The sequence below is a fragment of the Anabrus simplex genome, chromosome 9 (assembly GCF_040414725.1).
Source record: "Anabrus simplex isolate iqAnaSimp1 chromosome 9, ASM4041472v1, whole genome shotgun sequence".
NCBI classification, from domain to species: Eukaryota; Metazoa; Arthropoda; class Insecta; order Orthoptera; family Tettigoniidae; genus Anabrus; species Anabrus simplex.
Genome location: NC_090273.1, coordinates 78,409,058 through 78,434,566, shown reverse-complemented (window position 1 = coordinate 78,434,566; position 25,509 = coordinate 78,409,058). Strand labels below are relative to the sequence as shown.

Below are 25,509 nucleotides of genomic sequence, written 5' to 3'. Positions count from 1 at the left end.
TATTGTCTATTCCAAATTCCTTAAGCACTTCCATTAGTGTGTCCTGGTCTATGGAGTCATATGCTTTTTTGAAATCCACGAATGTCATTATCACTTTCTTATCTGCTGCTAATGTCTTAGTTTTGATTAAGGTCTTGATGGTAAAAATCTGTTCTGCACATGACTGCTCCTTTCGAAAGCCAGCTTGATATTCTCCTAATTGTTTATATATATGTCCTTCTATCCTATGCTTGAGTGCTATAGAAAGTATCTTGTAGGCTACTGGCAAGAGATGGCCTCTCTCCAATTTTGTTCAACTGTGTTTTAGAGAAAGTTATTAGGGAATGGCAAAAAGAAATGAGCAAATTCAACTTTCCAAATGGAATTAGATTAGGTCACAAGAGAACTAGGCTTAAATTTGAATGCCTCACATTTGCAGATGATATAGTCTTTTTTGCAGAGAATTTGCAAATTGCAATTAAGCAGATTGAAGTCCTCAAAGAAACAGCAGACAAAACAGGATTGCAAATATCTTTTGAGAAGACGGAGTACATGAACATAAATACCACTAACCCAACCTGGACAAGGAGGACGAAGTATGGTGACATTAAAAGAGCTACAAAATTCAAGTACCTAGGAGAGATTTTGACTCCAAACATGAATGAGAAAGCAGCAATTCAAGAACATGAAAGGAAGATGGAAACTGCATTTAGATTATGTCAGAACACCTACAAATCTAAGTCAAACTCCTACCAGGCCAAATTCAAGCACTACAGCATGATAGTCAAATCTGAATGTTTATACGCAGCTGAGACAATAGCCACGAAGGGACTCTCAGATTTGGAAAAGAAAGAAGGGAGGTTCCTTAGAAAGATTCTTGGACCCATAAAATCATCAGACAAGTTTACGTTTCGCATGAGACCAAATCAAGAACTATACCAACAATTTGAAAACATCACCACCACAATGAAAAAGAGGAGATTGATGTTCTTCGGTCATATTAAAAGGATGAGATTGGAGAGACTCACCAACAGGATCCTCACCTTCCAGGAGAGCAGGATGACACAAGTCCCATGGGTAAAAGAAGTCCACCGAGATTTAGAAAAATGTGGGATCACGGCAGAAGATATAACAAACAGAAAAATCTTCAGGCAGAGAGTTGCGGAGGTGAAGGACCTAGCTGATGAGAAAATGAGGAAGAATAGAGTATTCTCGGTAAAAGAACGAGCATGAGCAAGCCAATGGATGAAGGAATACTGCGAAAAAGGAAGGAGAAAGAACTTGAGAAAGCAATGAAGTTGCGTAATCGTAGCCCATAGATGGCTGAAACAAAAATAATAATAATGATAATAATAATTACTAATTGAGCTCAATATTTTCACTATTTACCCATGAGTTCAGAGAATTGTTTCTAAGTTATACTACCCCATTACACACTTGCATCACCTGGAGTAAGGGTCATATGGGTACAGGTATGAAGAGATATTGACGACATGAGGATGAAAGAGTAGTGGGCTACGAAGAAAGTTTGCCAGGGTTAACTCTACATGGGTGGAAGTGTTTTATGTCTGTATGCGGACCAAAAATATGGCAGTCAATCAATCAATACTGATCTGCATTTAGGGCAGTCGCCCAGGTGGCAGATTCCCTATCTGTTGTTTTCCTAGTCTTTTCTTATGATTTGAGAGAAATTGGAAATTTATTGAACATCTCCCTTGATAAGTTATTCCAATCCCAAATTCCCCTTCCTATAAACGAATGTTTGTCCCAGTTTGTCCTCTTGAATTCCATCTTTATCTTCATATTGTGATCTTTCCGACTTTTAAAGATGCCATTCAAACTTATTCGTCTACTAATGTCATTCCACACCATCTCTCCGCTGACAGCTCGGAACATACCACTTTTAAATAACACTAGTATGTTTTTATTGTTCTCCCACCTATTCACATGTAACATACCACTTAGTCTAGCAGCTCGTCTTCTTTCTCCCAGTTCTTCCCAGCCCAAATTTTGCAACATTTTTGTAACACTACTCTTTAGTCGGAAATCACCCATAGCAAATCGAGCTGCTTTTCTTTGGATTTTTTCCAGTTCTTGAATCAGGTAATCCTGGTGAGAGTTCCATACACGGGAACCATACTCTAATTGGGGTCTTACCAGAGAGTTATATGCCCTCTCCTTTACATCCTTACTATAACCCCTAAACACCCTCATAACCATGTGCAGAGATCTGTTCCCTTTATTTACAATTCCATTTATGTGATTACCCCAACGAAGATCTTTCCTTATATTAACACCTAGATACTTAGAATGATCCCCAAAAGGAACTTTCACCCCATCAACGCAGCAATTAAAACTGAGAGGACTTTCCTATTTGTGAAACTAACAACCTGAATTTTAACCCTGTTTATCAACATACCATTGCCTGCTGTCCATCTCACAACATTATCGAGGTCACGTTGCAGTTGCTCACAATCTTGTAACTTATTTATCACTCTATAGAGAATAACATCATCCGCAAAAAGCCTTACCTCCGATTCCACTCCTTTACTCATATCATTTATATAAATAAGAAAACATAAAGGTCCGATAACACTGCCCTGAGGAACTCCCCTCTCAACTATTACAGGGTTAGACAAAGCTTCGCCTACTCTAACTCTCTGAGATCTATTTTCTAGAAATATAGCAGCCCATTCAGTCACTCTTTTGTCTAGTCCAATTGCACTTATTTTTGCCAGTAGTCTCCCATGATCCACCCTATCAAATGCTTTAGACATGTCAATCGCGATACAGTCCATTTGACCTCCAGAATCCCAGATATCTGCTATATCTTGCTGGAATCCTACAAGTTGAGCTTCAGTGGAACAACCTTTCCTAAAACCGAACTGCCTTCTATCGAACCAGTTATTAATTTTGCAAACATGTCTAATATAATCATAAAGAATGCCTTCCGAAAGCTTACATGCAATGCATGTCAGACTTACTGGCCTGTAATTTTCAGCTTTATGTCTATCACCCTTTCCTTTATACACAGGGCTACTATAGCAACTCTCCATTCATTTGGTATAGCTCCTTCAACCAAACGATAATCAAATAAGTACTTCAGATATGGTACTATATCCCAACCCATTCATTGTCTTTAGTATATCCCCAGAAATCTGATCAATTCCAGCCGCTTTTCTAGTTTTCAACTTTTGTATCTTATTGTAAATGTCATTGTTATCATATGTAAATTTTAATACTTCTTTAGCATTAATCTCCTCTTCTATCTGGATATTATCTTTGTAACCAACAATCTTTACCTACTGCTGACTGAATACTTCTGCCTTTTGAAGATCCTCACATACACACTCCCCTTGTTCATTAATTATTCCTGGAATGTCTTTCTTGGAACCTGTTTCTGCCTTAAAATACCTATACCAGTAGTGTACATTGTGGGTAAGCATGCTAAGCCGGGCTTACCTGTTGGACTTGAGAAGCAAAGTAAGCAGTAATGCAACTGTAAGTGCAACAATTAACTTTATCTTGTCATTTGGCAATACTATTTTTTTTACATAATAGCAATTGCTGCAGTATGGTTTTCTGCAGGATGTAGGAAGTGTATTCTGCAGTTCGAATTTCTGCAGTAGCGAGGGTACGCGACACACCTACCGCTTGGCTCGCCCAGCGTTGAGTTCAAGGTGACACATGCGTAGAAACCGATCCAGTAAGCGAGCTTGGTAAGCCGACAACTCAACGCTGCCCGGCTTGATCGCATGGTGTAGCAGTGTGAAGCAGCTTTGTGTGGATTTGTGATACGCTTATTTATTGTGATTTGGCTTATTGCTGAAACAGCTCTTGCGAGTGATAACTGACAGCAGTAAATAACGTTTTAAAAGTATGAGTATACAGTTCATTTTAAATTTGAATATTAGTTTTTTTCTTAAATGTAACAGTGTGAGAAGAACTTGCCTAGGTACTAGTAGGTACCAGAATTGTTGTGGACCATGTGGCGGGTTTGTAGGAGTGTTCCAGCACGTTCTAATGATTTTCACAATAATAACATGCAACGTGGACAGTGCTGTGACATGAGTGTGCAGTTGTGTATTTATGTAGCAGTATTTAGTAAAATATAATTTCTTATTAGTTTCAACTATCGTAATATTTACAATGGCTGACTCTATTTGTGTGATTGAATAACTGTTGGACAAACCATTTCATTTTACAGTAGGTGCTTATGTGAGAAACTAGAAATTGTTCAATCTGGAAAACCTTCTCCAGACATGCCCAACCTTAAAGGGATGCATAAAAACAATAATCAAGAGTACGTTCGTCATTTCCAAACTTCACAGTACAGTAAACAGAATGGATTGCTTCAAGTTCCAAATTTAACCAACAGTTTTGCTGGCCATGTTTACTCTTTCCACTGGTTATGATAATCTGAGTAACTTGCACAATGCCATTCAGAAGCATGAGAAATCTCAGTCACACATTTCTGTACTATTGCAGCTGATAACATTTGGAAAATCTAGAATTGATATTCAGCTTGATGCTCAATTGTGTGCAAGCACTGTACACTATAATGAGACCGTTTGGGAAAACAGAGAGGTGCTGAAGCGATTGATTGATGTTGTGTGGTCTTTAGCTACTCACAAATTACCATTCCAAGGACATTCTGAGTGTGAAGATTCTTTGAACATGGGTGCTTATTTGGGTGCATTGAACTCACTCACCACTTACGATGCTATGTTATGCACACACCTAGAAACATCGACCGTGTTTCGCGGAACTTCAAACAGGATACAAAATGACTTAATAAGGGCAGTCAGTGATGTAGTTTTGGAAAACGTGAGGTCAGAAATAAAACACGCTATTTTTGTTGCCCTTCTTCTTGACGAGACTTCAGACATTATGAATTTGTCACAACTATCAATCACTCTGAGATACGCTGGTTCTGAAAGTGGTAAAGTTTACAAAAGGTTCATTTATTTCACTGATGTCAGTGCAGATCGAACAGCCAGTGGTTTGCTTGAACATGTAAAAAACATTGTTACTAAGTTTGAGTTAGACTACAGGTTGGTTGCACAAACGTTCGACGGAGCAGCTGTGATGGCCGGCCACACAAGTGGACTAAGAACCAAAGTACAAGAACTCTTTCCCAAGGCCATATTTATCCATTGCTTTAGTCACAAGCTTAATCTGATTTTGTCACTGTCAGTTTCCTGTATCAAGGAATTTAGAATATATTTTCAGACCTTAACGGGATTAGGTTCATTTTTTTCACAAGTCCTCTAAACGATAAAATAACAATCTTCAGACAAAAACGCAACAATGATACGCTTGTCTTCCTTTTTTTTTAAACTATAAACAAACAAATAAATAAATAAACTATATCTATACATATCAATAAGTTAATTGCAGCTTTAACAATTATATTGATTTTGAAAATCTATAGATGTCATATAGGGGCCTACTAGTTATTTTGTGTTTCCTGAAAAACCAAGGATTTAACATGGTACCGTACGCTCTGGTTAGACGTCCTTCAATATTCATGAGATTACACATAAGTCTATATGGTTACAGCTTGGTTACATTATTTTATATAATGATGCACGTTAAATTGTATTTCCTACGTCTGGTAATCAGTACGTCCTACTTTGGAGAGCATACCCAATTTTCAAAACCACCGCACGCCACTGACCTATACATACCCTTCCATTCTTCACTACAATTTGTATGACTCCCAATTATGCTTGCCATCATGTTATCCTTAGCTGCATTCTTTGCTAGATTCAATTTCCTAGTAAGTTCCTTCAAAATCACCTTACTTCCACAGCCATTTCTAACTCTATTTCTTTCCAATCTGCACCTCCTTCTTAGTCTCTTTATTTTGCTGTTCTAATAAGATGGGTCTTTACCATTCCTTACCACCTTTAAAGGCACAAACCTGTTTTCACATTCCTCAACGATTGCTTTAAACTCATCCCAGAGTCTCTTTACATATTTATTTACCGTTTTCCACCGCTCATAGTTACTTTTTAGAAACTGCCTCATGCCTGCTTTATCAGCCATATGGTACTGCCTAATAGTCCTACTTTTAAGACCTTCCTTCCTATCACATTTATTTTTAACTATGACAAAAACAACTTCATGATCACTAATACCACCTATTACTTCGGTTTCTCTATAGAGCTCATCTGGTTTTACCAGCACCACATCCAGGATATTTTTCATTCTGGTTGGTTCCATCACTTTCTGAATCAGCTGTCCTTCCCATATTAACTTATTTGCCATTTCCTGTCGTTCGCATTTCCTTCCCAATTGAAATCTGGTAAATTCAGATCTCCCGTTGCAATCACAGTCCTTTCTATGTAGTTTCCCACATAGCTGATTATCTTATCAAATAATTCTGAATCCATGTCAGCGCTACCCTTTCCCAGCCTGTACACTCCAAAGATACCAAGTTCCCTATTATCTTTAAAAATGAGCCTTACACCTAGAATTTCATGTTTTTCATCCTTAACTTTTTCGTAGCTTACAAATTCTTCTTTCACCAGAATGAATACTCCCCCTCCCACCATTCCTATCCTATCTCTACGATTCACACTCCAGTTCCGTGAGAAAATTTCTGCATCCATTATATAATTTCTCAATCAATCAATCAATCAATCAATCAATCAATCAATCAATCAATCAATCAATCAATCAATCAATCAATCAATCAATCAATCACTACTGATCTGCATTTAGGGCAGTTGCCCAGGTGGCAGATTCCCTATCTGTTGTTTACCTAGCCTTTTCTTAAATGATTGCAAAGAAATTGGAAGTGTATTGAACATCTCCCTTGGTAGGTTATTCCAATCCCTAACTCCCCTTCCTATAAACGAATATTTGCCTCAATTTGTCCTCTTGAATTCCAACTTTATCTTCATATTATGATCTTTCCTACTTTTAAAGACACCATCCAAACTTTTCATCTACTGATGTCCTCCCACGCCATCTCTCCACTGACAGCTCGGAACATACCACTTATTACATGTAATTAATCTCATGATCTGTATTGAACTATGCTATGATATACTAACACAAACTAATTTGTATTAAAAAGGTGGATCAAAACAACCAACAAATTGTTAGTATATCATAACATACCACATAGTCGAACAGCTCGTCTCCTTTCTCCCAAGTCTTCCCAGCCCAAACTTTGCAACATTTTTGTAATGCTACTCTTTTGTTGGAAATCGCCCAGAGCAAATCAAGCTCCTTTTCTTTGGATTTTTTCTAGTTCCTGAATCAAGTAATCCTGGTAAGGGTCCCATACACTGGAACCATACTCTAGTTGGGGTCTCACCAGAGACAAATATGCTCTTTCCTTTATATCCTTACTACAACCCCTAAATACTCTCATAACCATGTGCAGAGATCTGTACCCTTTATTTACAATCATATTGATGTGATTACCCCAATGAAGATATTTCCTTATATTAATACCTAGGTATTTACAATGATCCCGAAAGGGAAAGTTTCACCCCATCAACGCAGTAATTAAAACTGGGAGGACTTTTCCTATTTGTGAAACTCATAACCTGACTTTTATCCCCGTTTATCATCATACCATTGCCTACTGTCCATCTCACAACATTATCGAGGTCAATTTGCAGTTGCTCACAATCTTGTAACTTATTTATTAATCTGTACAGAATAACATCATCTGCGAAAAGCCTTATCTCTGATTCCACTTCTTTACACATATCATAGATATATATAAGAAAACATAAAGGTCCAATAATACTGCCTTGAGGAATTCCCCTCATAATATTTACAGGGACAGATAAAGCTTCACCTACCGGTACTCTAATTCTCTGAGATTTATTTTCTAGAAACAGAGCCACCCATTCAGTCACTCTTTTGTCAAGTCCAATTGCACTCATTTTTGCCAGTAGTCTCCCATGATCTACCCTATCAAATGCCTTAGATAAGTCAATCGCAATATAGTCCAATTGACCTCCTGAATCCAGGAAATCTGCTATACCTTGCTGGTACCCTACAAGTTGGGCTTCAGTGGAATAACCTTTCCTAAACCCAAACTGCCTTCTATCAAACCAGTTATTAATTTTGCAAACATGTCTAATATAATCAGAAAGAATGCTTTCCCAAAGCTTACATACAATGCATGTCAAACTGACTGAGCCATGATACAACTCCTATTACAATATCTGGTAAATATATACACTGAAGAAAATGGAAATTGCAGTACCTAGAAGGAGTGGCTGCAATTGAACATGCAGGACGAGTGTTCGGTTGTGATTCGATGATTACACTTTCAGGTCCCTCTGACCACAAGTTTGGACAACAATCAATACAGGATGTGCCCACCACAAGCTGCACGAGGCATGGAGTCAATAAGGGCCTGGATCGCTTCCTGAGGAATTGTGGCCCATGCTTGCTGCACTGCACGGGTCAGTTGTTTCAGAGTTGTGGGTGGCTGAGGACGGTTGGCCAGTTGTCGACCCATCATGTCCCACACATGCTCAATAGGACTGAGGTCCGGGATCTGGCGGGCCATTCTAAGGTTGTAATGTTGTGGAGAGCTTCTCTGGAAATGCGTGTAATGTGAACCCGGGCATTGTCCTGCTGAAACATCCCATTAGCAATGTTCGCCATCATAGGGACAACCACTGGATTGAGTACCCTATCAACGTACTGTTGAGCAGTCATAGTGCCCTCAACAAGCACTAATTGTGATTTCACATTAAAGCCAATAGCTCCCCAGACCATAATGCTTGGTGTTGGCCCTGTGTGCCTCTCGACAATAAGATCTGAGCGGCCCCTCTCCCCGGTACGTCGGCGCACACAATTCTGGCGATCACTGCGGGCAAGACAGAAGCGCAATTCATCACTAAAGATAACCCTATGCCATTCGTCGACCCACGTCGATCTTTCTCGACACCAGGCCAGCCTTACATGTCGCTGTTGTGGGGTCAATGGAACACCTTCAGCAGGGTCATTGGCTCGTAAGCCAGCTGCACGCAGGTGATTACCAACTGTTTGTTGTGTAACGTGGGGTGCCACGGCTACTCAAATTTACGCTGCTGTTGGATGAGGTTCCATCCGGGCCATCCGAATGATACGGTGATCCTCTCTTACAGTTGTCTGTCGCACTGGGCCTGTGCCAGGTCTACGAGTGTGGGTACCTTCATTTGACCACTGCTGCCATACACATTGTACTGTAGATGCCTCTCGGCCAACACGTGCAGCGACAGTCCTTAGCGATAATCCAGCCTCACGCAGCCCAATAATCCGAGCCCTCTCAAACGCCGACAGTTGTTGATATCGTGCTCTTCTCTGTCATCGAGGCATTTTTGACGGGGAACACTTCACAGCACAGACTGCAAGTCAACTACGCTACAGCAGAGTCCGTATACTGGAGTTGATTTCTCCGCGACCAATCATGTGGGGAGACCTGCAGCAACAATCCAATGAGTCTGAAACTTTGATCGTTTACATACCTACGTGGCATCGTTCCATATCTTGAAAATCAACACAAACGACCAATGCCTTCATGGTGTTGCAATTTCCATTCTTAAGTGTATCTATTAAATTAATTCTATTCCTTTCTTTACAACATTTCTACAGTTCAACACTAACATTTTTATTTCATCCCTGCTTATTCCCAGTTCCCTGTTCCCTTATCACCGCTCCCTAGGCCACACTATTTCTCTGAATGTACCTGCTATTACCCTTTCAAACAAATTTCCTAACTTATATGTACCACTGCAGTTTAAGTGAAGGCCATCTGAGTGCAGACCCCTATCTCCTTCCCACCCATTAGGATCTAGAAATTTCACTCACAGTTTCCCACATACCCACTCCATAGTCTCATTTAAATCCCCAATCATCCTCCAGTCAGTATCCCTCCTACACAGTATTCCACCAATAACAATCTCTGCTTCCTTAAACTTCACCCATGCTGCATTTACCAGATCCCACACATCTCCAACTATGTTGGTACTTATATCAGCTTGCCTTATGTTGTTGGTACCAATGTGAAACACTACCACCTACTCCTTGCCCTCCTCCTTCTCTTCTACTTTCCTCAACATCTGCCTCAACCTAATTCCTGGATAACACTCTACTCTGGTTCCCTTTCCTTCACACACTTCCCCCACATGTCTAACGATGGAATCGTCCATGACCAGAGCCTCAACCCTACCCACCTCATTTGATCCCCTCCCCTCCTGGTCAGCCCTATCTTTCCTGATAGCTGCAGAAGCTACTTCCTTCTCCGTTTTCTCCTCCCCATGACCCTGTTCCACCTTTCTTTTCCTGTCCTCTACTCTAGATTTCCCTTTCCTACCTTTTCCCTTCCTCCTTATTATTTGTTCCACGCGAGTAACGACCGTTTACATGTTATAAACAAATCCCTTTATTATTGTTAGTACAAACTCTCTGGTTTAACAGATAGACAACTGTCTGATAGTCTCTGTCACAGAATACACCGATACAGGGAATAGATGGCATCTCAATCCCTGACATCCTCCTCCCTCCCCGGTCTATCTCCAGGGGGATGACGAGTTATCGCAGTCCCCTTTGAATCCTTAAGAATCACGGTTCTGATCACTCCGTCTCTTCCAGCTTAAATTTCCGCTATGCAGGCCTTCTTCTACATGTGTTCGTGGTTGGTTGTCTTCTTGAAGGAGTGCTAAGTCTCCAACTCTCAGATGTGGTCTGTTATCTCGAGGATGTCGAACTTCGTGCAAGCTCCTCAGCTCCATGAGATATTCCTTAGTCCAGCGCTTCCAGAAGTCATTTGATATCTTTTGTCGTACTGCTACCTCCTTTGTCAGGTTCATCCTTAATACTGGTTCTGGTCCAGTTGGTATGGCCATTAATCTTTGTCCGATGAAAAAATGGGCGGGAGTCAAAGCTTCATCTTCATTCTGAGAGATGGGTCGCGAGTTGATGGCGGCTTCAGTATTTACTAGAATGGTGTTAAGCCTTTCCTCAGTTATCAACGCCTTGCCTAACACCTTCCTCAGGCATCGTTTTGTAGTGCCAACCATCCTCTCCCACCATCCTCCCCACCAAGCCACCCGTGGAGGAATGAACTGCTATTTGATAGAATGGTGTGCTAGGTACTGGTGGACAGAAGTTGCGGTAAAGTATTGCCAGAGTGAAGACAATTCTTTGTTTGTAGCGTGGAAAATCTTAGCGTTGTCTGTGTAGATTACATGTGGCAACCCTCGTCTTCCTGCAAATCTTTGTAATGCGAGGATGAATGTTTCAGTGGTCATATCTGAACATAATTCCAGGTGTAAGGCCCTCATTGATGCACACATGAAGAGAGCAATATAACATTTCTTTGACTTATTCCCCACCTTGATATATAAGGGGCCTGCAAAATCAATGCCAGTCACTTCGAATGGTTGTAAGGGCTTTACACGGTCAGGTGGCAAGGGTGCTTCAATAGCTTCACCAAATTTGTTGTGGGCCATTTTACAGGGCAAACAAGTGCGCAGAACTTTCTTTATGGCTTGCCTGGCACGAAAAATCCAATATTCTGATCGTAGCTCTGACAGCACTATCCGTACACATAGGTGATGAAGCCTGATGTGTGTCTGCCTTATCAGAAGTCTGATGAAAGTGTGGGATCCATCCAAAAGTATTGGATGTCTTTCTGTATGCATCAGCTCTGCATATTGAAGTCATCCACCAAATCGAATGATGTCATCTTGGGTGTATGGATTGAATCTTGCAATCTTGGATTTACTTGGAAGTGGAATGTTTTCTTTCAAGCCAGTGAGTTCCATACCGAAATATTCTTCTTGAGTCTGACATATCCAGTAAAGTCGAGCATTATTTATATCTATTTCTGTGAGATACTTGGGTTATCGTACTCTTTCCTTCATCTCTCTGATAAAACGTAGAACCCAACAAGTAACATGTATCAGTTTCCAGTACGAACTGAATTGTGATGTGTCTAGCAGTGATTCATGCGAAGTGATTAGTAGAATTTGCTTAGTTGGTTTCTTCACATCTGGTAGAGATGTTATGCCTGACAGGTTTTCCATTGGCCATGCCACCAAATATCATTTGAACGTAAGTAATTTGTCGAGAGTCCCTGCGAGAGGTAGTCTGCGGGATTAGTGTCGCTGGGGCAATGTCGCCATTGACTAGGCGCTGTGTAGCTTAGAATCTCATTAACCCTGTTAGCAATGAAAGGTTTCCACCTATTTGGGTCACTGCGAATCCAACCAAGCGTTATCTTACTGTCGCTCCATAGCGTGGCCTTGTTTATGCTTAGATCGGTCTCCATATAGAAGAAGTCGAGGAGGCGTGTACCAGTTAGAGCAGCAAGCAATTCTAATCTGGGAATCATTACTTTCCTCACAGGAGCTAGTCGTGCCTTGCTGCAAACAAGGCATACGGAACATAACATATCAGACTCTGACCTCAAATATAGTGCAGCACCATATGCCTTCTCACTTGCATCACAAAATACATGTATCTCAGTGTTCCCTTTGCTTTTGGAAATGACAATCCATCGGGAAACGTATATTGGTGATAAGTGAATTAGTTCTGACAACCAACATTGCCATCTTTGCGCCAGATCTGGTGGGAGAATTTCTTCCCATATGAGTCCCTGACGCCTAGTGTCTTAAAAGATGATCTTCGCCATGATGAGTACCAGTGCAAGTAAAACTAAGGGATCATAGAATTTAGCTGTTCACTTTAAAATGCTACATTTGGTTCCAGGCTCTTCTGCCAGATATTCTAGGATGTGCTTGAAATCGAATGTCAGGGAATCTTTGTCTGTATCCCAAATAACTCCAAGTACAATAGTTTCATTTTTTGTTTCCCTGTCCTTTGCCTTCCATATCTCCTTAAGAGGTATTGAGTTCGTAGCCCATTTTGAAAGGGGGAGTTTTATTAGTTTCAGAAGACTATTCAACTCATAGTAGGTTGTGATTACTTCGTTGTTATCTTCTAGGCTGATTGTGAAATCATCCATGAAGGTTGATTTGTCAATAAGAGCTGTCGCTAACAGGTACGTTTCCTTTTGGAGTGAAGCTAGTTCCCTTAAAGTGGCAGATAATAGGAATGGGCTGCTTGTGAGGCCAAAGGGAAGGCGTGTAAAGATATGCAATGATTTCTTCTGTCACCTGATAGTCTCCAGGCCCATCTGAATTTATGCAATACCAAAGAAATCTAGTTAAGTTGTGGTTTTTCTCATTTAGATAAAGTTGGAGAAATGAAACTATTGCATTACGATACTGCCGAAAACGTAATAGGGTAGCAAGAATTTCGGGCAGTAAGTTTGGTCCAGTTTCCAGGGCATCATTTAAAGACGGTGACCCCTTTTCATGCGAAGACGCATCAAATACAATCCTGAACTTAGTAGCATTACCAGTTTTCTTCTTCATGGCATGATGTGGCAAGTAGAACACATTATCAAATGAATCGTTTACAGGCACGCTCCCTATCTGGTCTTTAGCAAAGTAGTCTAGCATGTGCTTGTGATACATGTCGCGAAAATCTCCATCTCTCTTTAGTCTCATCTCTAGGGCTTGAAACTGTTTTCTTGCTGTGGGGAGATTACTTGAAAACTGAACATCCTTCTTCCTAGGAAGTGACACTACTCTCCTTCCATCTTTAATACAGTAACTGTCATGAAACTCTTGAAGGATAAGCTTATCTTTTGCCAGGGGCGTTCTGGTGGCCTTTGCTTGTATCCTGATAGACTCTAGCTTCCAGAACCGTCTAACGACGTTGTCTAATACCACGTCTTCGTGCATTGAAATGTGATGAACTGTGGTTTGTTTGACTATAGTACTTGATCTGTTCCCACTAAGTATGTGTCCGAAAATTGTGGAAAGCAGGACCAGTGAAGGTGACACTCTAATTGGCTGTTTTAAAGTCACGATCTTCCAATAGTAATCCGCACCTATAAGAACTTCTATAGGTAGGTCTTCGTTAGATTCGTCTCATGGATCAGATAGTTTTACCTTCCTGACAGAACTCTGATGTCTTGCGGTGGTGTTGGTTGCACTGAATATGTATTATTACTTTCGAAAGCTGTAACGGTAATCAAGGCCTTTGTTGAGTATTCCATGATGTCAAAGCTGACTTCTCTTCTTTTTTCTGCAGTGCTAGAGGACACTTCAAAAGCAGTGATTTCTAGACTTGTGTTACTGGTGACACTACAGTTCCAGTGAATGTATTAAGGAACTGTGAATGAAGCTCGACTGGCTTCCCAAATCCAGTATGCAGCGCGTTAGTTTGTTTCTCCCTGTTGAGCCTTTGATTCATATGTGGGCTGTTTGTAAGTATGTGAAGTTTGGAGTTGTAACTGAAATCTTGCCAACTGATGTCTGCAAGCTGCCGTTTCTATTGCAGATAGAGACATGGTGTTGCTCTTTACATTTAGTGCAAAATGCCTTCCCACATTTGAAACATTGACCTTTGTTGTGGCCTCACGTTAAGCATAGAAAACAACGATTCATAGCTCTCAGCTTTTCGGTTCTTGACAGGATATCTTTCATTTGACGACATTCTTGACCCCAATGTCTGGAATTCTTCTCACAATACATGCAGAATGGCTGTAGTGTTAAATTCACCCCTTTCTTGCTCTTCTTGGTCTTCGTATTCACTTGAAGAGAGGCTGCCGTTGGCATGTAGTTCAGTGGTTGAGTAGCATCACACGTATCTTTTGAGCGGTTAGAGCTCCTTGAATTTCTTCATTTAGAAATTCCATTAAACGTGGAAGGTTGCCTTCCTGCAAGCCATTTCTTTTTGCATGAATTAGCCAGCAGTGGCAAAGGTCTTCTGGGAATGTTCTCAGCAGTTTGGGTGCTAATATCCGTCCGAATGCATCTATGTTTTCCCCTAGTGCTCTTAGTGCTTCTAATCGTCGATAATACTCATGTATGTTAAAAATTAAATAACTGGAGGTTCAACCTATTCAATACTCAAAAGAAAGAAACGTAGCAATCACATTTCTATTTAAATGGGACCGGTTTCGACCTTAGTCTAGGTCATCATCAGCCATAAAAAACATGTAAAATGTTTAAGAATGTTGGAGGTCAGTTTTTCACTGTTAGGCACAAAGACACGACATCACATTTTACATGTTTTTTATGGCTGATGATGACCTAGACTAAGGTCGAAACCGGTCCCATTTAAATAGAAATGTGATTGCTACGTTTCTTTCTTTTGAGTATTGAATAGGTTGAACCTCCAGTTATTTAATTTTTAACATCAATAATTTCAATACGGAACAATGAAATTTTTATCTTTAAATACTCATGTAGGTAGTGTTTAACATCGCTGGGCTATCCGAAGTGGCGGGTTCTAAATTTTCCAAGAAATCTAAGTGACTTTGTATGATTCGGTCTGTGTCGCCGTATCTTGAATGAAGAATCTGCTTCGTTCGGTCGTAGTTATCTGCCGTGACCGCTATTCCGTCAACCAGAAGTTTAGGTTCACCCTCTAGGTAACCTCGGAGAAACACATGTTTATTTATGGTTGAAAGACGTGCATTGTTGCCCACAGAAGACTGGCATTGTTCCCAGAACCTGGGCCATGTCTTGATATCGCCTGTGAAAGGTTCAAATCTGATAGTAGGTAGTTTAACGTCTTGAGTGATTGGAAGTGGTGTAATTGAATCAAAGGTGGCTTGAGTGGTGTCCTCACACTTCTGTTTAATGCGATTAGTGGCCTTCCATATTGCACGTTTGGATTGGTCAATATATTGTTCGCAATCCTGTGCGTCCGTCTCGTACTCATCATCATTCAATAAATCGTGTACTTGTTCATCTAGGATTAATAGGTTTTGTAGAGTATCCTGTAAGCAGTCAAGAGTGTCAGCTGTTTCATCCTCTTCCGTCGAATCGTTAACTTCATTTAGGTACATGGAGAAATGTGTAACATTCGACCGGTGGGTCTTTCGTGTCCTTTTAAGTTTAAGAAGCTGTTCATTCTCCGTCATCGTGAAACTCAAGGGAAAGTTGACCTGAGGTGGGCTAGTATGGCAGTGATGGAGAAGTTTGTGAGTGTGCGCTGACAGATGTTTATGAAATCTTATATAATTATATTGCTTGCCAACAGATGGCAGCACCTGTACCTAACTGATTCGTGGATGACCTTTGTATACCACCAGATTACGTATGTATTAATATTCAAGATGGCTGCTCTCGGCTTCTAAGATATCATGCACTTACAAACTTCTATTATGATGTAAGCTTGACCATTTCTCAATAAGCATGCTTTCCCTTACTACAACCCTCTTCATTCAATATTCTTTCTTTTACAACAGCTTTCCTAATTAACTATTACAGAGTAAACAGAATGTGATCTACTCATCTGCCATTTGTTGTGATGTTGCTACTCTTGTGATATAAATACTTGTGGCGTGAAGGAAAGGAAAACCTCTTGGAGATATCCGTTCAGTGTAGTCTTCTTTAATGTTAGTGTTGATGGTTCTTCGTTTACCGGGTTTTGGCACCAGTATTATATTTTGTTCCACGTGAGTAACGACCGTTTACAAGTTATAAACAAATCCCTTTATTATTTTTAGTACAAACTCTCTGGTTTAACAGAATTTGTCACAGAATGATACATCAATAGAGGGAATAGATGGCGTCTCAATCCCTCATACTCCTCCTTCCACACATCTCAGCAACAGTTCCCTGTTCCTCATCTTCCCTCTGTTGTTCTACCTTGAGTGACTCGTACCGATTTCGCACAGACACCTGTCCTGAATTCTGATCCTGAATAGAGCCCTTAGTCTGCGATCTCCTTCCCCTTAGAACATTAGACCACCTGTCTTCTACAACTCCCCCCTTTCCTTCCCCTCCCTCTTGTACACCTACTGTAACCTGTACATTATTTGAGGGAGGCCTATCTTCCTTCTTGCCTTCTGTGAGAATCCTGATTATCTCCCTCAAACTCTCCAACTCCTCTCTCATACCCCTCGATGCTTCGCCACACCCACAGTTCCTACACTTGCACTCCTTACCCATTCTTTATGGAAAAAATGAAAATAAAAGGAAAAATAAAATAACTTTGTGCAAAAAAATTAAGACTCATCCAGAATTATCAAACACTAGCAATAAACATGCATATGTACATAATATTAATTACCTTCAATATTGAATGTACTCCTACGCAGAGGTCCGTAGGATATTATCAAACTTTTTCAAAGCAGCATGTTAGTGCAAAAAAGGCATAAGAATCATTCCACAAATAAGTTATTATGCCAATCAAAGCCCTTATATCAGACAGTGTTGGAGATGAGCAGTCTTTGATTCTACATGTTCTAGTTGGAGGTGCTTTCTGTTGTTTCCATTCATTTCCCTGAATTCCTGTTTCCTGGTGAATTGTGCCAAAATTTCAGTATCAAAAAATAGTGAGAAGTACTCTGGAGGCTCAGTCACCATGTTAAAATATGAATGTAAAATTAGTCCTTGATTAATATTATATATTGGAATGGTACTTGAAGGTCCTATGTCCAAGTTACTCATGTCAGTCCTTTCATCAGATGTTTCGTTCTCCGGGGCATGTGAGTCGCTCTTGCACCGAGAAGGCTTACTACTTGAATTTGCATCTTTTGACTCTTCAAATGAAAAATCACTTTCATCTACGTCTGTAGTGTCCAAAATTGAAGCTGTCTATTGCTCACTGACTCTCTTCCTACTAACCATGCCGCAAATTAGCAAAAAGCCAGTTTCAAAACTCGCAATGCACGCTTGACTGAACACGATAGTCTCTCACAGCTTTGAAAAGCTAGCAGGGAGATAACACAACTCTATTCAAGGATTCCCCTTTCAGCCAGACCTGTAAGTGTTATTTACTGCCATCTGTTGAGGTTTTTTTTTAATGACTACATCCGCCGGCGACGCTGGATTTCTGACCATTTAATATATTAAATTCCGTTCTCCGACAACTTGTTCTTCTTCTTCATCCATTCCCTTTTCCAGATTCTCTCTGGGTAGGGTAGTGTACCAAAGCCCTCCACCTTACTTGATCTTTCCACCATTCCTCTTCTAGTACTTTGTTGCTATCGACTCCTCTATTTGCAATACAGTCCACAACAGAGCTCCTCCATCTCATTCTAGGATGTCCCCTAGGCCTCTTTCCAGTCTCTGTATCCATGAATGTTCTCTTTGGTATTCTCTCTCCTGGAATTCTCATCATGTGTCCAAACCATTTTAGCTTTGCTATATCAATCTCTTCTTGAAGTTTACACACTCCCATGCTTCTCCTTATTTCCTCATTTCATATTGTATGTTGTCTTTCCCTGTATGCTCCTCCTCATTTCAGACGCTTGTATCTTACTTTGGTTCTGCGTAGTCAATGTCCAGGCTGCTGAAGCATATGTCAGTATAGGTTTATAATAGGACAAGTATAAAACCTTCTTGCACTTCATTGGCACATCTTTGTTCCCTACAATGTCTCTCACACACTGGTAGAAACTTGCAGACTGCTGTATTCTTAAATCAATTTCTCCATCCAAATTTCCATCTTGTGATATCACCATGCCCAAATATTTAAAAGTTTTCACTACTTCAAGAGGTCCTTTTCCTATTTTTATCACTCCCCTGAATTTTCTGTTACCTATGCGATTTAATATATTAACCCTCTTGGAGCCAAGAGCCAATCTAGTCGGCCGCTCCCCATCAGCTGGAAGAGGCCAGAGCACCGCCTCCTCTCTACTATTGTAAAGTGCCAAGCCGTTTTCATTGGAAATACATGTATTTTAAAATTCGCGTATATCTACCGGTGTATAGCAAATACCGGCATGAAATTTTCTACATATCGACTACGTAGAATAAGAAACTGGTTTGGAATGATATAAAGAGTCAAAGACGTTTTATTGTTGATTTATAGTTGTCGATAACGTTTATTTTTAGGAAGAGAAAAATATTTTCGCACTTTCTCTCTCAATATCAACTTTGAAAAAATAATTTACGATACAAAAGAATATAAGTAATTATGTATAATGTATTTCTAAGTACAATTCTATAGAATAACTAATTTGAACGAGAAAAATAAAAACGTAAAAAATAAAAATTCAAACATTTGTCACTAATGAAAACAAGACAATTTTACTCACGGATAAAATCCGCGTGTATGTATTGGTGTTTGGCAAATACTGACAACAAATTTTCTACGTGCGGACAACATAGTATTAAAACAATTCTGAATTATTAAATAAATAAAAAATAGTAGTTAATATTATAGTTTTTTGTTTTCAGAAAAAATAGTTTCTCGTTTTCGGTTGTAGTATATATTAGAAAAATAATTTTATAATACAACAGAATTTACGAAATTAAGAAATGTATGGCACTAACTCCATGATTTGTTTTGACCTACTAAGCGACCGCTGCTCAGTTCGGTACCTGCAGTTTACAAGGTGAATCATGGTCAGTGAGACGGATCCTCTCAGTAATTATTCTTGGTTTTCCAGACCGGGATCGCCCTCTCACCCTCAGATATCTCCTCAATTGCAATCACTTAGATTGAGTGAACCTCGAACCAACCCTCAGGACCAGGCGATAATTATTGACCTGGGCGGGAATCGAACCCATGACCTCCGGGTGAGAGGCAGGCACGCTACAGTTGGCCTGCGGAGACCGGCATTTAGGTAATGATAGAGGACTATATGTGACTATAAGGTTTAGAATAGAGTAAGTAAAAAGTAAATTGAAGTGTGATATGGGTGGAGAATCAGATGGCAGGGCATGTTTAGGTCCAAGAACTTCCTTGAAGGAGACAGGAGGTTGAGGAATGTTGTCGGGTTCATTGGGACAAATTTCTACAAAATGCTCTCCAGAGACATCATCATCATATTCGTTATCATTAGTTTCATCTACCACCGTATTCAGAGTAGCTTTAGTGCTGTTAGACACAATTAAACGTCTCTTCTTTAGCTGCGGTGATTGCGCGGACGTGTCCGGTACAATTTCGTCGCTACTCACTGAACTAAATTCCCTATCACTATTCAATAAATCATCCGCGTTAACTTCGCACTGTTCCAAATACTGCATTAATTTATTGTCATCAATACCTGCTGAAAAATTATCACAGGAAACGACTCTTGTGAAAGGTATAACACCCTCTTAGAACTGCCAAAGCAAGGCCAGGCACACAATAACGTGTAGCCCCTTTACTACAGGTTGTAACAAAAGTATGCACGTCACTATAGGTTGTCTCAAAATTATGTATATCACAGAATTTTAAGCTGGCCGATGTAATCGGCTCTGGCAACTTCCGACTGGATTGTTAACGGCCGACCACATCGGCTCTGGCAATTTAAAGGGCGGATGCTCGCACTACCGCCTGGCACCAAGAGAGTTAAATTCCACTGTCTAATAGTTAAGAGCCAGGATGCAATCAGCTCATCCAGTAGAGGTGTGGCTGCTTGTTTACAAACTCCGAACCATAATACACTGATCGCAATTCAGAACAGATAAGACACACATATACCTCATGATTTTTAGGAAATATTTTTGCTGATGTAGACTCTGAAAATGGCCAGAGACAATGTAATACAACACTTTGCCACCAAAATTCAAGTCAGATTTTTAAAACTCGCTTAAATATAATAATGTGTATACATTTCTTTGGATCCCTTTGTATTTCCTTGGTCTTCCCTTTGGTCTTTTTCCTGCCACTTTGAGGTTGAAATATTTCCTGCAGTTCATATGTTGTCCATTCTTATTATGTGTTCATACCAATGTAGATATGCTTCTGTATAACACCAGTGATAGGAACCTTCCTTCCTATTCACTTAATTTCTAATCTTGTCCCATTTAGTCTTTCAATTTATAGTTCTGATGAATCTCATTTCTCTTGCTTGAATTCTGCTGAGGTCTTTATTGAGTGAAGTACACATCTCCAAACCATAGATGAGAGATGGTTCAAAATACCTAGGTGTAAAACATAGGTATGTATTGCTATCCCAAAATAGGTTTCTGATTTGATGATAAAAGTTAGATATCGTCGCCATAAGACCTATCTGTTTCGGTGCGACGTAAAACAACTATTCAACGATGATAAAGGTGTTTTAATTTATTCCACCTATTCAATACTTATATTATCACGTATAGTTGTTACATAATTAAATTCTTAGTTACATGGGACATGTTTCGCCCTCAATTAAGGGCATCTTCAGCCTAAATACAATAATCAAAAATACAACTAAATTAAAAGTGGACGTTAAATACAATCATCAAAAATACAACTAAAATAAAAAGTGGAAGTTAAAAGTTTAGTCTGTTCTTAAAATTCAGAACAATAAAATTGTGAAAAAGGATAAAATAAAAAGATGCTAATGGCAAAACTGTCTTATGATTAAACTATAATCTTGTCAGAGACTAAAACTTCTATTAAAATTCGAATTAAAACAGTTCATATAAAATATTGGAAAATCAAAGTGGTAGTAATAAAAAGCCAACGACATGAGGGCGTGTACACAAGCATAAACTTGATTGTCATGGATACAATCTTTTCAAGGCCGTTGATGAAATTCGTAGTAAGTAAGGCAGAAGCATCTATTGAAAAATTGTAAGAGGCCGTTAGCACCGGTAGGTAATAAAATGGCTGAATCCTTGCCAGAAAATGTCAACAGATGCAGAAATAAGTTTTATGTAAGTGGAAGTTGTTATTTCTTAACTACTGTTGAGTTGGTTGCTGCCCGTCTGTTGTTATTACCTACCTACCTACCGGTGCTAACGGCCTCTTACAATTTTTCAATAGATGCTTCTGCCTTACTTACTACGAATTTCATCAACGGCCTTGAAAAGATTGTATCCATGACAATCAAGTTTATGCTTGTGTACACGCCCTCATGTCGTTGGCTTTTTATTACTACCACTTTGATTTTCCAATATTTTATATGAACTGTTTTAATTCGAATTTTAATAGAAGTTTTAGTCTCTGACAAGATTATAGTTTAATCATAAGACAGTTTTGCCATTAGCATCTTTTTATTTTATCCTTTTTCACAATTTTATTGTTCTGAATTTTAAGAACAGACTAAACTTTTAACTTCCACTTTTTATTTTAGTTGTATTTTTGATGATTGTATTTAACGTCCACTTTTAATTTAGTTGTATTTTTGATTATTGTATTTAGGCTGAAGATGCCCTTAATTGAGGGCGAAACATGTCCCATGTAACTAAGAATTTAATTATGTAACAACTATACGTGATAATATAAGTATTGAATAGGTGGAATAAATTAAAACACCTTTATCATCGTTGAACTGTTAAATTTTCAATACGGACCTAAAATGAGGTTTATAACATGTAAAGTAAAACAACTAGCCAAAAAAAAAAAGTTAGATATTTTCTGTGCCTTATTCAGTATTTCCTGCCTGTCTATGTTGTCTTCTGAGATTATACTTGCTAGGTACTTGAAGTGAGAAGATGATTCCAATTTGGTCCTCTTAGTAGCATAGCCATGATCGGCTGTTGGGGAGGGGTGGGGGGTTATAGTTACAGAACGATGATAAAATACAATGAAGGTGCCTGTGCATGTGCAGTGCGTGCAGGCCTTATCATTATAATGACACTGATACAAGTGACTTATGTTGATATTCAGATTGCAGTACACTACAAAATCTTATATTAAAATACAGATCATTGACAATATGATCAAGGTCAACAGTTTTACACCGAATGGTATGTTCAGTTTACAATCTAAAATCCAACTTTTGAGGCTTCCTACAAAATAGATTCAATATATCTGTTGGTTCTACAATTATGTTTCTGAATGTTAATTGTTTATTATCAGTTCCTGTTTATTTTCTTTTTGTAAAATTTCCATGGGGGGTGGTTCTAATTCCCAGTAACCCCCTCTGCCTTCCCCCTTGGCTATGCCCCTGGGTTCCCTTCAAATAGTGTTTGAATTTGTTCCCCTTCTGTTTTTGAGATACTGTATAAGCATTCTCATAAAAAAATATTTTTTCACTTCTTTTCACCCCCCGTTAAATGCCTTTTCCGAAAACAAAAAAATACAAAATACATGTTCCTGTATTTTTAAAAGACTTTCCAAATACCAAGTCTCATGTCTGTAACATGTTAAGGTTTTGACATATACTGTAGATATACCGGTACTCATTTTCAAAATTCACCAACTTATTTCAGTTCTTTTCAGCCCATTAAGTGGATTTTCCGAAAATAAAAGATATGCGTTTCTTTATTTTTAAAGGAGATTTAAAATACCAACTTTCACGTCTGTAATATCTTCAGTTTTTGAGATATAAGTTTCCTCATAAAAAGAATTCAACTTCTTCTTCTCTTCTTTCCATCCCCTCTCTCTTTAAGTGGACTTTCCAAAAACAAAATATATGTGTTTTCCTTCTTTTTTTATTTTCACTGCTCCCCCCACTTTATTTTTAAAGTTGATTCCAAATACCAAGTTTCAGGTCTGTAATATCTTTAGCTTTGAGAGATATAAGTATCCTTGTACAAATAATTTAAAGACTTTTTCTATTCTTTCCCCCCTCTAAGTGGATTTCCAAAAACAAAAAAAGACATGTTTTATTATTTTTAAAGGAGATTCCAAATACCAACTTTCACGTCTGTAACCTTCATTTTTGAGATATAAGTATCTACATTAAAATAATTCTATTTTTTCACTTCCTTTCACCCTCCCCTCTTAAGTGAATTTTCCAGAAACAAAAAATACGTGTTTTTTTATCAAGGAGCTTTAAAATACCAATTATCACGACTGTAACATCTTCAGTTTTTGAGATATGTGTCCTCATAAAAGGAATTCAACTCCTTTTCACCCCCACCTCCCAAGTTTATTTTCCCCCTAAAATGCGTGTTTATTTTAAAGGAGATTCCAAATACCAATTTTTACATTTGCATCAACTTTAATTTTCATAAGATATAAGTATCCTCATACAAATAATTCAATTAACTTTCCAATTCTTTCACCCCTTTTAATTAGATTTTCTGAAATCAGAGGAATATGTGTTACTTCACTTTTAAAGGCGATTCCAAATACCAATATTCACGTCTGCAACATCTTTAGTTTTTGAGATACCATGTAGTCTCTTACAAATAATTTAACCGATTTTTTAACGCCCGCCGAAGTGGACTTTCCAAAAACGAAAAATACATGTTTCTTTACTTTTAAAGGACATTCCATTCACCAATTTTTACATTTGTAACATCTTCATTTTTGAGATATCAGTATCCTAATAAAAAGAATTCAACCCACTTTTCAGTCCTTCTGGGGGACCAAGTGGTTTTTATGAAAACAAAATATACGTTTCTTATTTTTAAAAGAGATAAAAATACCAATTTTCACTTCTGTAACATGTTAAGTTCTTGAGATATATTTTTTTAGTTCCCCTTAAGTGGATTTTCCAAAAAAAATATCTATGTCTCTACTTTTGCAGGAGATTCCAAATACCAGTTTTTACATCTGTAATATGTTACATTTCTGAGATGTACTGTAGATATAGTCCTTCTAAAAATTCACCCCATTTTTTACTCCTGTTCACCCCCCATTAATTGGATTTTCTCAAAACCAAAAAAAATCTGTTTCTTTATTTTTAAAGGAGATTCCAATACCAATTTTCATGTCTGTAACATCTTCAGTTTTTGAGATATAAGTATCCTTATGTATTTAAACCACATTTCATCTTTTTCACCACCCCCCCCCCCCCAGCCCCGCTTAATTGGATTTTCCCAAAACAAAATAAATATGTGATTCTTTATTTTTAAAAGATATTGCAAATACCAATTTTTACATCTGTAAACTTTTAAGTTTTTGAGATACAGATATACTCATTTCAAAACTTCACCCCCCTTTTCACCCCTTTAGTGATGGAATATCCAAAAACCCTTCCTTATTGAGCACTTACACTCTAATATAAATGTATCCCCAAAATTTCATTACATTATGTCCAGTAGTTTAGGCTCAGCGATGATCAGTCGGTCGGTCGGTGTTATATATATATATATATATATAGATTTAATTTTAATTCTACCTGTCTGCAATAAAAATGTATAAAATCTGTCGTAGTCCTCACCCTTAAACAATAAGATCCAGGAGTCAGATTTATAAACGTGCAGTTTGAAGAATTATCATCTGCCTGAAAAGAAGAAAAGTGCAATTTATTATTTACACATTTTCATCAAATACAGTAAACTAAAGAAGGAGGGAAGGAATGTACACAAAGGATAATGAACACACTGTGTAATGGAAAGAAACAAAGAAGTGGAAATCAGGCCATATATAGGGTGGTCGGAAACAACGCGAACTGGATATATTTGAACTTCAGAGGTTTGGTAATACTGATAATAAATTTGATATCTCACACCATTGTTATTTTATCTGCTGCTAAAGTTAGCCAGTCAGACTGCTTCAGTGGCAAATTCAAGTGGGCTTTGAGAGGAGGTGTTGCTAAATCTGCATGTGGATTAATGACAGCTTGAGAACCATGCTATGAAATAGTCATCAACACAAACATATTGTGGGTTTCAGCCAGTGTCACCTGTTGCCTGTGGTGGGACAGTAATGATGGGGAAG

The 25,509-nt window shown here is 38.7% G+C and overlaps 1 protein-coding gene across 2 annotated transcripts in view; it reads right to left on the bottom strand.

The window, feature by feature from the left end:
• The window catches only part of LOC136881151 (uncharacterized), a 208,006-nt gene that overhangs the window by 64,299 nt on the left and 118,198 nt on the right, over positions 1–25,509 (bottom strand). For both annotated transcript variants that reach the window (XM_068229260.1, XM_068229259.1), the window contains exon 8: positions 25,010–25,072. In XM_068229260.1, coding sequence (XP_068085361.1) covers positions 25,010–25,072 — 63 coding nt within the window. The remainder of the gene's footprint in view (positions 1–25,009; positions 25,073–25,509) is intronic.